At 37.7% G+C, this 14,444-nt stretch overlaps 1 protein-coding gene across 3 annotated transcripts in view; it reads right to left on the bottom strand.

Annotated features, from left to right (window-relative positions):
• Positions 1-3,547: 3,547 nt before the first annotated feature.
• LOC119787163 (guanine nucleotide exchange factor VAV3-like) overlaps positions 3,548-14,444 on the bottom strand; it is a 66,545-nt gene continuing 55,648 nt past the window's right edge. The window contains exons 24-28 of one of the 3 annotated variants that reach the window (XM_038290809.1): positions 13,008-13,095; positions 12,482-12,611; positions 9,011-9,067; positions 7,046-7,194; positions 3,548-3,765 (exon numbers count right to left, since the gene is read on the bottom strand). In XM_038290809.1, coding sequence (XP_038146737.1) covers positions 3,724-3,765; positions 7,046-7,194; positions 9,011-9,067; positions 12,482-12,611; positions 13,008-13,095 — 466 coding nt within the window. In that variant the 3' untranslated portion in view covers positions 3,548-3,723. The remainder of the gene's footprint in view (positions 3,766-7,045; positions 7,195-9,010; positions 9,068-12,481; positions 12,612-13,007; positions 13,096-14,444) is intronic. The other 2 variants (XM_038290810.1, XM_038290811.1) reach the window with 2 other exon arrangements.

Here is a 14,444-nt window from a genome sequence, read left to right as displayed (position 1 = left end):
TTGCTGCATCTTCATGTGCTCTGTGTTCTGGTTTGAGAGGGCGGCGCTTGGTGACGGCATGCCTGGGTCCGCGATTGTGATTGGTTGGGAGGAAGTAGTGACTAGCATAAACCTACATGCTAGGCTACAATGAGAAGGAAGGAAAACTGCGTTTCTTTTTTATCAAACTTTTATCGACCCTCTTTTTTTCTATTGCGCCACACGTCTATCGATCGATATATATTGTTATTGAATTATCGCCCAGCCCTAGTTGGTAATGTGGGGTTGGAGAAGCTCACACTATGACACAGAGGTAAACTTGGTCCACGTTTTAATTGTTTCATGGAAGATTGCTGTTTAGCAATCAAACAAATTGTTGGCTGTGAAAGTATGAAGTCTGCTCCAAGAATGAACAATGGAATCATCATCTTTCTGTTGACAAACTCAACATGGTTGTTGAGCAAGGTGTGGTAACTCAGAGCACCTTTGTTCAGGTGGTGCTGCTAGTTAATCTGGCCAAAAAGATCCCCTGGTCCCAAGTTCCTCCATTAATTAGTATTAAAAAGGTACAAAGAAAGCTGGCCAGGCATAGTCAGCTAATGTCACAAAATGTTTAACTGATTCCTTTGGGCTGTAAATCAATGCAACCTTAAACATGTTTCCTTTAGAAGGCAGGTCTTAATGGTTTTCAAAAATAACGCTGACAAGGTAAATTTAGTGCTGAATTTTGCAGTGGATGACTTTGATTACACTATTTTAGTTTATATTAGTTGATTTTTCAGCTGCTGAAGTTTTAGTTTCTGCCCTCTCACTTCCTGATGACTTTGGGGTTCCTAGTCTGGATACCAGAGGTTTTGGTGTTGTTGGTTCTCATGCTGCTTTTTCTGGTTCAGTAGTAGAAGTCAGTGAGCAGTCACATGCTGACAGCATCAACACACAGACTAAAGCAGTTCAGATAGGATGTTCTCTGGAGGGGGATGATGAGATGCCGATGGATAAAGATTTTTCTAAAGATAATAAAAACAGGAAACCAAATGAAGGGCATCGGTCTGCTTGTAAAGTGAATAAAAGATTTCCTTATAGTGAGTGTCTGCAGCCAGGTGATGCAGAGAGTAATGTTGAGTATGGCCTCTACAGACGTGGATACACAAGAAGCGTGGCTATTCCTTAACAAGTATTACGTTTTCTGCAGGACACCAAGGTAGTCAGAAATGTTAAAATGGAGAAAGTTACCCGATCTGCAGCTCTTCTTTGATTTGGATTGACACTCATGTTTAGCTTCTTCCATTTTATAACGATTGCTCCAACTGTGGACCTTTTTTCACCAAGCTGCTTGGCAATTCACACAGCCTTGTGGAGGTGTACAATTTTGTCTATAGTGTCTTTGGACAACCCTTTGGTCTTGGGCATAGTAGTAGTTGGATTCTTGCTAATTGTATGGGTTGGGCAGGTGTCTCTGTGCAGGTAACGAGCTTAAACAGGTGCATCTAATTTAGGATAATAAACGGAGTGGAGGTGGACATTTTGAAAGCAGACTAACAGGTATTTGTGGGTCAAAATTATAGCTGATAAAAAGGTGTTCAAATAAGTATTTGCAGCTGTATCATACCAATTAATTGTTAAAAACCTATATATGATTTTGGGATTTTTTTTAGATTATGTCTCTCACAGTGAACATGCACCTATGACGACAATTTCAGACCCCTCCATTATTTTTAAGTGGGTAAATAGTGGGCTGTTCAAATACTTATTTTCCTCACTGTATATATTTGTGAAGATGCAGTCAATTGGTATTTTTTTAAAGAATTAAGTCTGAATGTTTCGCCTAAAAGATCTATATAGAGATGCAGATATGATGAACAGAACAGGATGGTTGCAGACTGAATAGGGTGGTTACAGGCAGTGGCAGTCCAGGTGGTGAATGAGAGCAAGGCAAGCACAGGAGGGCAGGGAGTGAACACGAGTACTGGAACTGCAGGCAAGAAAACTATCTGACAGAGATTGACTGTGAGAGGCAGGTATTAATAGGCAGGAAAACATTTGGGAGGAATTAGGGTGATTAGCAGAAAGACTGGTATTTTTTCTCACTTTAAATAACAGAGTGGAGCAGAGCAGAGTGGGAAGCAGCAACCCCCCAAAAAAAACGCCAAACCAGAGGTAAGCCGTATGACGCTATGTGAGTAATGTATAAACATAATAGTTTTTAATTTTAAGAATTAAATTACTGATACTGTTTTTGAAGACATTTTGATTTATTAAGATGCATAATTTCCCAGCTTTTAAATAGCTTAATTAAAATAATGGTTCCACAAATAAGAAAGGGGAACTACACTATGCAGCATCGTCCTCCCTATGGCATATTTCAGATGTCTGTCTTTTCTGCTTTTTTAGGTGTATTTGAGAACTCTGTCCTACTGCTCTCCAACATAGCTGTTTGTGATATACCTGCAATGCTATTGTAAATGCAATACATTCGGGGGGTTTTTCTCAAAGTGTGCTAATGTCAAAAGTAAAATTAAAATGTTGTATTAAATATTGATAATACACTCATGATTAGCGGGGTGTTGGCCTTTGAAAGATAACTCATCACTGGTGCCCTTGTGTTACCTTGCTCTACAGTGGACAACTATTACATCAGCATTGGATCATTCATTTTCACAGTAAAATGGATTGAAGTTAACATTAAAATGTTTGGACTGCAAAGAACTGTTTTCCACAGTGAACGCTCAGAGTGTGGTAGAGATTTTTTTGCCCATTTATTTGGTTTTATTTTGTCTTTGTTTTGATGCATCATTGCTTTTTTTTAATACAAGCATCTAAGATGACATTTTGTTAAACCTTTTACCTGTGTCCCATATGTAAGAGATTAAGCAAATTGTGAGAGAAAGGTGTGTCATTGTCCTCTAATCCTTAAACATGTCCTTGGGGAAGATTTAAAACCCATTATTAAAAATATTATAAATTATGTTATCAAAACAGAAACCATGCACATTAGAGGAATGTGAAAGTTTGATTGAAAAATAAAACACAGTTACACATGCTTGAAAATATGTTATTTAGGTCTATGTTTTATAAGGGCAATTAAATAGAAAAAATGAAGGGAAAAAAAACAATTAAAATTAAAAAATACTTTATTAATCCCAAAGGGAAATGAAATTACAATAAAACTGAAATATATACCCATAGCCTCACATGGGGTGGGTTTTCACCTTTTTTTATGAGCTTCTTTTTCCAAACAGGCGTTCTTCCCCTCTAAGTCACACTTAGTCCATCAAGTAGTAATGCTGAAACCTTTTTACATTATTTAAAAAAAGCATCACTCAAAGAGTCAAGGATAGCAAAATCTGAGTTGGAGCACCTAATATTCCCTCGATGGAAGTACCTGGGCAGTGCACTGTCAGCAGGATCTACGCTTTGACTAGATGACTGAGCTGTCCAGATGTTGAAACATGATGACAACAGGGCATGTGTTACCCCAGCCAAAGCAATCATCAATTATAAGAGAAGGTGAGAGGGAACCGAGATGACAGACAGAACCACAACACTGCATGACACCTTTGGAACCCCGTTTTTTTTTTTAAACCCCCTGCTCCTCTTCTTGTGAGAGTCTGTCAGCAACCAGTGGATGATTTTAAAGGGTAGAGCCACTTCATCTCATGTTCCTGTTTTATCAGAAAGATCTAAGTATAGGTACAAAGGGTGGCAGTGATTGCATGTCACCGGTTTCCTTCTTGTTGTGTGCAGCTAGTCTTCTTCATCCACATAAGTTGAGGGAAACCAACCCACCTAAAAAAAAAGCAGAACAGAAAACTCCTAAGTAGCAGCTAGGAATATACAAAATCCCAGAAAAGTTTTAGTTTTTGTGTAAAAAAAAAACTTACAGTTATTTATCCAAAACAAAGAAAACATTTTAAACACTTAAAAAAATTAATCTTTTTATGGACTAAACCTCAGATTGCCATTTGGAAAAACTAAATCAATAATTTTATCAATGCATCTTAGGCCATCTTAGGAGTAAAAACAAACTTTTCATTAAGTAATTAGCATAAATCAATATATAACAGAAGAAATTAATAAATCAGAGTTTTCCGACCAGTCGTGATGTAAGTTGACAGACTCACAATGATAATCCACACCAGTTATTAAAATTTGTCCTGAGCAATCAGTTCACATTCATCCAGCTACATGCAAATTAACAAGCAATCATGTCACACAGCAACAAAATAAACAGGACGGTTGATGTCTCTGTAACATCACTGATAAATTCAATTTCTCTAACTATTATTTAGACTTGGGGAGACTCACAAGGAGGCAATAAGAGAGTGTATTGACATGAATTAATATAAATGTATTTTTGTGCTCATACACCGGCAGAAGACATAGAGCTGAGCACCGCTGATGATGATGATAGTATAGGCAGATTTATGAATGAAGATGACTCCCTGCCGGATCTGGATACTGGCAGGAGACCAGAAGGAGCGAGGGAGTTGAACTGAGTAAGAGTTAGACCAGGGCGGTGAAGGGTGCGGGGGTGGTTTGATATGTATATATTCCAGAAGAATCATGTTGAACTTTATTGTGTGATGTGAACCGAATCACTGAGCATCCACTGCTCTTGTTGGACTCTGTATATGTTGTTGTATGAACTGAAACCGGTATGTAGGTCTCAACTGCTGGGACCGTCTACAGAATACTAACAGTAGGTATAGTCCTCAAAAACTGACTGCAAAGATGATGTTTTGAAGTGTATTTTTTTCATTTAAAAAAAATATTACTTTTTTTTCCTATTCATCACAGCAAATTAAGCAAAGTCACTCTCTCCACTGCATCTTCCACTGTACACAAAAAACCAGCAACGCATGTCAGATGTGTTTTTGTTCACACTTTGCTCAATGCGTTTCCAGAACGTTTTTGATGCCCTCGACGCATGTCTGTCTTGATGCGGCATTAGACACCTTTTTAACGCTCAATGCTGTTTCCGTATAAATGCAGCTTTAGGTTCCACATTGTTTAACACCATTATTTATACTGTATTCAGAGCTATACTCCTGTCTTATTTCCCTAAGCATCCTATATTTTTTATGCTTTTTCGCACTTGATCTGGACCTTTCCTCTTTATTTCAACACCTTCTATTAAAAAATACTCTTGTTTGCTCATGGCACACATGCAAAACACTATACCTCTGGTCATGTTGTCCTAATATGGTAAATACTAAAATTGCTTACATTTAATAAAGAATAGGCCAAAAGCAAAGTATGAAACAGAAGTAAAATGTGATAAGACTAAAGGTCACTAAAATTTAATCAGGAAGCATTTATATGCAACCAGACTGAGCTAATAGCATGAAAACTTTTAAGTCATAGTAGCTAACTAGGCCATTGGTTTTTTTTGTCCTTATGGAGAAATGTATATTGAAATGTATATTTTCAGTCTAACCAGAGAGTATACCTGTCATGATCTCATGAGCGCTGATGGTTTGGTTTTTTACCTTTGCTCCTTGCTCCCCTGTCTAATTGGTTCTGCAGCTGATTAACGTCGGTAATGGACATTTACTGAGGTCTTGTCCTGCAAGGCGTATAACTACCGTAGGCTGGGACGTACCAGACTCTCTGCCTCCTCAGCTCTTCTGTTACCAAAGACTAATGTGGTTACTTCCAGAACCCCAGATCCTCCAGTAACCACAGCCCCAGCACCCCCGGAGCCTGATCCGGATGACTTTTCTCCCCTTTCTCCTGAGTGGGGTCTGGTGGATTTTTTTTTATGGGGATAGGGGAGTCCTTTTTCCCTTCTGTTCACCTCCACCCACCCGATTCAGAGAGGGTCTAGGAGGACAAGCAGGGGGCTCCAGTATTTGGTAGACTGGGAAGGTTAAGGACCCAAGGAGAGCTCCTGGATTACGGCATAAGGACCTTATTAGGGTCTTCTATGGGGATCACCCTGATCAGCCCGTTGGGGCTTCTGGAATCCACCATTGAAGGGGGGGTTCTGTCATGATCTTGCCGCTGATGGTTTGTTTTTGTTTTTTTGCTCCTTGCTCCCCTGTCTAATTGGTTCTGCAGCTAATTAACACTGGTCATTTCCACCTGGATCCTTTCCTATTTATGTTGTGTGCTTGCCTTCCAACAGCACCAGGTTATTCGAGCGTTTTGGTGAGACTAACTCTAGCTTTCTGAAGTCTGTTCTGTTTTCCGGATTGTGACCTGTTTCTGCCCTGTGGATCCAGGGTTTTGCCTTGCCCCTGCCTGCTCTGTTTGTCTGATCTGTTGTGGACTGATTCCTGGATTCTACTGGCTTCTGAACCTGGACCTGTCTTCTGACTCCGGCTTTGGATTTCTCCCTCAAGTACACTGTTGCTGCTCGGCGTCGGCTAGCGCCTGCTCCGCTCTCTCTCTAGAAACTCTGGGGGCGGTGCCCACCACAAACTGGGGATTAACCTCCCATTTAGATTCAACTATTTTCCTCTAGAACGGACTAAACTTTGAATCAGGTCAGTGACTTTGCTCAAAGTCGTGATAGAGCCCAACAATCCAGTCACTGAACTGTATCTCATATCTCTGCAGAGATCCGCCCCACAGCTGATGAGCCGCCCCGCTCTCCTGTTTGTTTTAAATAAATGCTTTGAACTTTTCGACTGCCTGTCTCGCCGAATTCTGGGTCCAACATTCCGAGATCATTACAATACCGTTATTTTTTACTTTAATTTATGATAGCTGTGTTACAGTTTTTTTGTTTTGGACATATATTTTATTTTTATAAATAAGATGCATACATAAGATTTAGCGAAAATATACATTTCTCTAGTCTAATGGTGCAGGTAGCATACTGAAGATAAGGTTTTTTTACTCTATCTCATTCAAGAATCTGCTCATTCCTGTAAAAACTAGACACTTCACCCTAACTTTTACATAATACCTTTCACTCATAAGATTTATTAGAATGGCTAAAAAAAAATGAAATGAAAAGAAAATATTAAATTCCTATCAGCTCTGATAAATAAAAAAAAAAGCAAAAGAAAAAAGAGCCACAAAACCAAAACTTTGATTTGAAAGCAACAAAAATTCTAACCTGGCCGTCGACCTCTCCCCTCCACCAACCATTGGACATCTTGGTGTAGATCCTAATAATGTCTCCCTGCTGTAGAGACAGCTCTCGGGTATCTCTAGAGCTGAAGTCGTAACGTGCCACTGCAATACCAACTACCCTAGGAGAAAAAACTGAGACGCAGAAAGGCCAAATTATTTTAACAGTAATTTATTTTTTTTAAATCCTGTTTTACTTTTACATAGAGTACAACCATAAAAGTTCAAATGTTTGTAGACTAAAAGCTAGAATCAGACACGCGTACTAATAATACTCACTGACTCAAGTCATCCTAGAAGTAGAGGGAAATTAAAAGTCAAACAAACAACAGTAAAGTTCAGGTTTGGTGGTTTGAGGGGAGAGCAACTTTACCAATCAAGTCTGACGAGGTCCACTGCATAGGGTAAGATCAGAGGTCGGGTTATCGTGGCTAGGTGCTGAAGTTATTAAAAGTGAATCCTAAATCCAGTTCATGCAATGCATCCTCACTTATCAGGGTATACAATATTATTCCACACACATCCAGGTCAGGGCTCATATCACAAGTGAACCCAGGCGTAGAAAGGTTTGTCTGCCTTATCAGTAAAAATACAGATGACAGAGCTGTGAAGATACACTGGATGAAAGGAGTGTATCTGCTCCCAAGTGCCCACAAAGGCACAACATACAACGCCAGGTGTTCTTGTAAACAAATATATATACATGTCACCATATGGTATTCATGCTCACCAAGTAACAAATAAAACTCACACTGTAATATATTCAGTATTACCAAGCACTTACATCATATCAGCAGTTTGAAAATGAAAAATATTTCCCTGCTGCTTCCACTATGGCTATTTCTTCATTATTCCTGGATGGTTCCCAACATGATTTACATTCAAATCTAATTCTACCTGTTTTCATTGTGCCACATATCATCGATCAGTTAACATTAAAAGTGCATTTATGTCATTGAATTTCTTTTACCCATTTAATTCTAAAGACAACCATCAAGGGATAAGACTGTTTAATCTACCAGAAATCCAGAATGTCTAAATTCACATTTTAAGATGGTTAAATTTATCTTGATTGTATTGTACTGATAATACAAACTATGAGTATGGCAGAAAAGGTTAACAAACAATGTGGATATTTGTGACCACCAAACAATTGGATCCAGATTATAAGCTGTAACTATAGAATTTCGTCTCAGAAGCCAGAACTGTATATGATAAGGATTTGACCTCTGTATGGTGGTTTAAAATATTTCCAGAGAATATTTTATATTCAACTAGAAATCTATATTTTACACACAAAAGGAAGAGTAGAGAGGCAACAAGTTTAAAGTCTTTTCATGTTATCATTCGTTCAGGTGTGGATTAATGCAAGGACTGTTAAAGTTGTCTGCCATATCCTGGGTAACTTTATATGTGGTGGCTGTTGAAGATAACATCCCCAGCTCTGTGGTTTCAGCTATTTCAGTTGTTTGTGCAAGTTTTTCAAAAATACTTCATTCTTATACTGAATTTTTTATCCACATGTTTGCATAAATCACACTATAAAGATTCAGTCTTATGTACCAATGACATTTTTTGGTTTACCTCTTAAGGTAACAATTACTGTCTCTTGTTTCCCTGTTGTTTTGTTGGCCGTATCATTCTTCAAATAAATCTCTATATTAGTGTTGTTATAGTTTAGGTTAACCTTTCTGAGAAGGTTAAGTTTAGAAATTTTGATTGCTACATGTCGTAGTTAAAAATAAACAAAATCACTACGTAGGTAATGAATTTGTACACTTTAAATTGAATTACTAAAGTAAATACACTTCTCGATTATGTTGTATTTCTTTCAGTAATATTTTACATTGCTTATTAATAAATAAATTGAAACAACTCTGCTTCAAACACTCAAAAATATGGGCATACAGCTAGAAAGAGAAAAAGGAGAGCAGAAAATCTGCACCTATACCTGACCAGAAAGGCGAGGAGGAGGGAGGAACAAAGCTGCAGCCGCCAGGAGGAACTACTGAGAAACAAAACAAGAAATGGAGGTGGAAGTGTGTGCGGGGGAGGGTGGGGACGCGGGAGGTGTCCGTAGTGGGAGCAAAGAGAGAAAACATAAGCAAAGTAAACACAAGTTTGACAGAAAGAGGATGTGTGAGATGGTGGAGAGAGGAGAGAGAACGCAGAAAAGTTGTCAAAGTCAGAACAAAAAAACAAACAAGGAAGAAGAAAATACTGCTGAAGTGCTGTAAGAGAAGTGGGCAAAACAGTGAAGCCATTGGACAAAATTGTTATTTTACACAGCACATGTAAATATTAAAGGAAACTATTGACTGATGATTTACTGGAGACTGCCCGGAAATTCTGGATAATCTATTGGGTTTAACAATCCTTTACGTTTATATCCAGAAAAGCCAACCTAATGACTGTGGTCCAGTAGTGAAGCAAGACAAGAATCTATAGCATCGGAGATATCAAAGGTTTTTTTGTGTAAATGACCCCCTAATACTGCTCTTTACAAATCACTTTTGTTTTCTCATCATATAGATCACAAGTCCAGTCGTATATATTCAATCCATGATCTTAAAATGGATAGTATGACACAAACACAAACCTATCTGGACAGCCCTCATCAAAGAAATGGCGAAAAAAGGCTCATGGATGGATGACTCTGGATGAATTGCAAAGATCCAAGCTCAGGTGGGAGAATCTGAGGCGAGTGTGAAGATGTGAGCTTTATGGAAGAGTGTAAGGAAGAAGATAAGTGGTGACAGATGGATGACAGACATAAATGTGGAATAAGGTGTTTGGATCAAATGAAGCTGAAATCTAGATTTTGCTGACAGATATTAACTTATCATTACACAGCAAATAATTTCCTTACTTCAGCATTAACACACACACCACACATATATCTCTATTAGCTTTACTGCAAATTCTAAATCTCTGTATACTGGGCATGCATTTTTCTCTTTTCATTGCTATACAGCACCTTCTTTTCGGATTAAAATCTTTTTATTATATCTATTTTTCTTTTGCATGACATCTATCTTTCCACAGAGGCTGTTTACCTGACGGAGAATACAGTGCCCACACTAGTTTGTCTACGGGGGTGGACGACTAAAGGCAATAATAATCCATCCCACAAAGTACAGAGGCAGCCGTGGCTCTGTCAAGGTTTCTTGAGAGAAGGTAGTGCTGTGAGTGGCAGCAGAATACAAAAGCACCTCTTACAGAGGCGCTTTGACGCTTCATGCGCTCTGAGACCGACTCTGCCAAAAGAGGCAAAGGGACGAGGATGCAGCAGAATATTACATCCAAACACACACAAAGGGCCAACACTACCTTTGTTCCAACGCTCATCGCCTCGGCTCATGGTTGTTTACACATTCCTCTCTCCTTAAGTTAAGCTGGTTTACTTCCATCTACCTTCTGCTCTTTCAGATTTGATCATATTTGGAAACTTTTCCCAGTTTAGTGGAAGATGCCGAGGTCCCTCGGATGGACTGAGGGTTCACGCTCAGGTGTATGTCAGAAGGCCATTTCTTTATTATTGCAGTCAGCCCAAGTGAAATGTCATGTCCTGTCTGTAAGATTGTGAAGCCATCTCACAGCTAAGCAGAGTTCAGGGTGTGACGTTTTGGAGTAGCAAGCTCTTGGTGGTTGCCTGAGGCACTCAGCTCTAACTGGGACCTCCCTGCCAAGGCCAGTGAGCCGCAGAGGCTCCTTTTTATTTATGTAATAGATGTTTTAGACGCACTGCATTGTTTTGAGCTAATTCTCTTATTTACTCAATCTTTATACTCACAAATGTGTGTTTAAAGCAATAAAATATTTTTAACATGCATAAAAGAAATAGCAACACATGTGGAAAATATAAAAAACAGTCCAACATAAATACAATCTTTTTTTTTTTTCTTTTTTTTTGGAATTACAATTGTAGACAGATGATTTACTGTTTAATAGGGGTAGGAATAGGTATAGTAGGATAACAAAACACCACCAGACCCAACAATTATACACTATGCATGCTGCATGGAGTTAATTTCCTGAAGTCATCTATGAAAAATCAACAAAAAGGTGCCTTTTAAACAGGAGCGAAAGCAAATAATATTGATTATATTGTGTTGATCTCTAGAACTCTGACAAAACTTGGTAACGTTGCTAAAAGAACAGCATATTTAAATTTCAATATTGACTAGCGAGGCGAAACTAAATAAGTAGTTAAGAAAATAAAAGGCAGCTGAGTTGAAATGATCTCAATTAAGTGTGAAAGAAAGGGTTACAAAAAACATTTGGGTCGATTGAGGAACAGTCAAAATGACAAAAAATCAGTTCCAAGAGAATCCAAAAAGTAACCATGAGTGAAAGTGGGCCAAGGACTCTCTGAGATGTACATAAAACAGGACTGTTTCATTCATAGACAAACCTGAAATGATAAATGTCTTTAATGTGGTTGTATAATAAAATACAATTTGAAAGATTTAAGGTTTAAAGTACTTTCATAGATTTGGATGTAGGGAGTGTACCCCAATAAAGCCCCCACTAGTGACAAGTGTTGTTCTTAATGTTAGAAATTCTGGGAAATTTATGACATTCAAATGATGATAAATCTGTTTGAATACGTAACGCTTGAATAAGTAATAATGCCTTATGTAGACAAAGAAGAATCCTTAAAATTATTTTTTTAAAAGGCAATCCCAACCAACCAGTAGAAGCATAGCCTCTTTATTTAGTGAAAAAGAGTGCTGTTCCCATGGCAAAACCAGAAAAATGAAGAGGGATTGTGGAATGTAGTCTAATCACCCTGGACTGAAATATCCGATCGTATGTGTTACAAGTAGGTCGACTTGATGTGCCACAACTGTGAAGGAGTTCTCAGAAACAACAGCTGAAAATACATGTTGCTTTAGTGATTCACAGATTAGTGCTACTTTTAACAGCATAATTAACCTCAGGTCTATCCACCTACATATGAAAAACAAATTACAAAAAGGTTTCAGTTTACTCATTTTTTTTAACCAGACTCCTAATATACAAGTGGACACTGCCATCACACTTTTTGTACTCAAAGCACAGTAAAAGATATAATAAATAAATAAAGAGAATCAAGGCAGTTTGTCAATGAGACTAAAACTAGAATCTTCAGGAAAACACTTTGTTCTATGACATACTGACATGAAAAAAAATACACCCCTGGCTGTGCCTGGTAAGCACATTTGGCAGGACAGCCTTCCAAAAAATAATTCATTGTTTTTCTTTAAATATAGTAAAGCCACATATGCTCATCTTTAATTCAGGTCAAAACAAAAGCTTTGCTGTGAATCTCTTACATAACTGACTCTATATATGATCTAACACTGCTGTGTTTCCAACTGTCAGGCAGAAAGATTCAGATAGGAAACTTTCTGTCTGGATGTTTGTGAAGCCGACTCACCGTTGAAAACCTTGTTAATTGCTTTAGGCATGTTTCCATTGGTCAGTTCTCGGTAAGGAATCTGCAGAGTGGTGTCAAGGCTGCTGAAACCTTCTTTCAGAGAGTGTTGTTTATAGTACTCCACCAATTCCTGTATGAGCATGAGTAAAAGAAGAAGAAATAAAATATTTTGGAGTGGTCTGAGTAATATTAATGGTAGTTTATACTTAGTTAGAAACATCCTGTTTATCTACCTTTTCAAATATATTTATGTTGACCAGTGATAATATAGTTTTTCAGTTTTATTTATGTAATTTGTTGATATTATAAGAATGAGGTGTTTGATAATGGCATGTTTTACCTGCTCTTTTTCAGCATAAATACAAAAAGGTAAAAACAGCTGGGAAAAGGAAACATGTCTGACTGTATAACTGATGTATACGCCTCAGTAGTTAACAGCAAAAGTGATGTTCAAACGGTTTTAGCTATCAATGCTACAGAGTTCTGAGAGGCCAAAAAAAAAAAAACTACAAAGTAAGACCTTTACCAGCACGCTCTTGAATAGCCGACTCTCAGCGATGTAAAAACATCCATCCTTGGTCAAAATCTTAATGTGCTTGACTTTATCATTGAACCTGTGAAGGAAAAAATAACACAGAGGCTGATCAACTACACATTCTTTCACATCCATCTGGTTTCTAGGATGAACCATAAAGAGTGTCTGTCTAGGAAGATAGTTGGTTGTCATGCCATCAGGAATGTTTGCATAACTAACAAAAGAAAAAAGATGGATTTCTCCACTACAACAATACATTGTCACAGACCATTCAAGAGCAATTTAAGAAAAATAACTAAATTGGATGAATACATACATGTCTTACATTTTTTTAATTACAGCAGGTAGTTTTAATTACCAAAATTATTATTGCATTACTTGATATCTCAATACATCTATACCAACAAGCCATTGGGCTTTTACTGCAGCTTATGTTGAAACACTATTTATTTTATTTTATTTTTTTTGTTGTTTTATGATTCTAAGCTTGAGATACAAATATAGATTTTAATAAAATGTTGCTGTTTCAGCCAAGGTGTCTACGATTATGTTATCAAATACCGGTATTAATCTTCAAGTGTTGGCTTACAACAACCCTTCTGAGGTTACCAGACCTTTGAAGATTATGGGAAATATGCAGAAGATAATCAAACGTTTAAATCAGCTGGCATTATTGTGGTAGGAGCTTTCAAACAGTTTCCATGAACTGTAAAGTAAAAACCTTCATCCAATTGAGTTTCAATTCAGTTTATTCATATAGCGCAAATTCACAACACATGCCATCTGTAAAGATAGGCTCTTTGTATGCATCTTGAAGCGGATCTTTTTCCTCAAAGGAGCACACTCAGGACAAACTCTTTAAATCTCTCTCTTTATTACTTATATGTAATAAAAAAGAGACATGGCAACAGATTCTGATAGAAATTGTAATCTTAGTCAGATCATAGAACTTGCTTAGAATATACAGAAGGTAGCTCCTCACCTCCGGGCTCACCTCTCAGGAAGTGGCCCAGATTAACAGTTAAAAAGGCATTTTATACATCTCCAGTCTGCCACTTCATCTTATTTTTACATCATACACGTTAGCAGATGATTAGACATCCATGGCTCCAGCCTTATCGAAATATTACACTTTGTTCTTAGCTGAAGGACGCCGCTCCCATTCCATTTCCAAATATTTGCCACATACAGAATGAAGATTTTAACCGTATATCCAGGCAGAGGAACTGCCCTAATTAGATTAAAACACGCAACAGGCAGCAAATACCAAGGTGTAATAAACTCACACATCTTCAATGATAATTATTAATATTAATATTTAACACATCTCAAGGCACTTTACTGAGACAATTCAACTAGATTATAAAGTCTAATTAATTCAGTTTTTTATCTAAGGAAAACCAGTTGATTGCATCAACCCATTGACTT

The sequence above is a fragment of the Cyprinodon tularosa genome, unplaced genomic scaffold (assembly GCF_016077235.1).
Source record: "Cyprinodon tularosa strain WSP-4 unplaced genomic scaffold, ASM1607723v1 ctg29, whole genome shotgun sequence".
In the NCBI taxonomy this organism is placed as follows: domain Eukaryota; kingdom Metazoa; phylum Chordata; class Actinopteri; order Cyprinodontiformes; family Cyprinodontidae; genus Cyprinodon; species Cyprinodon tularosa.
Note: the sequence above shows the minus strand (reverse complement) of the source record. Positions and strands in the feature narration are given on the sequence as shown.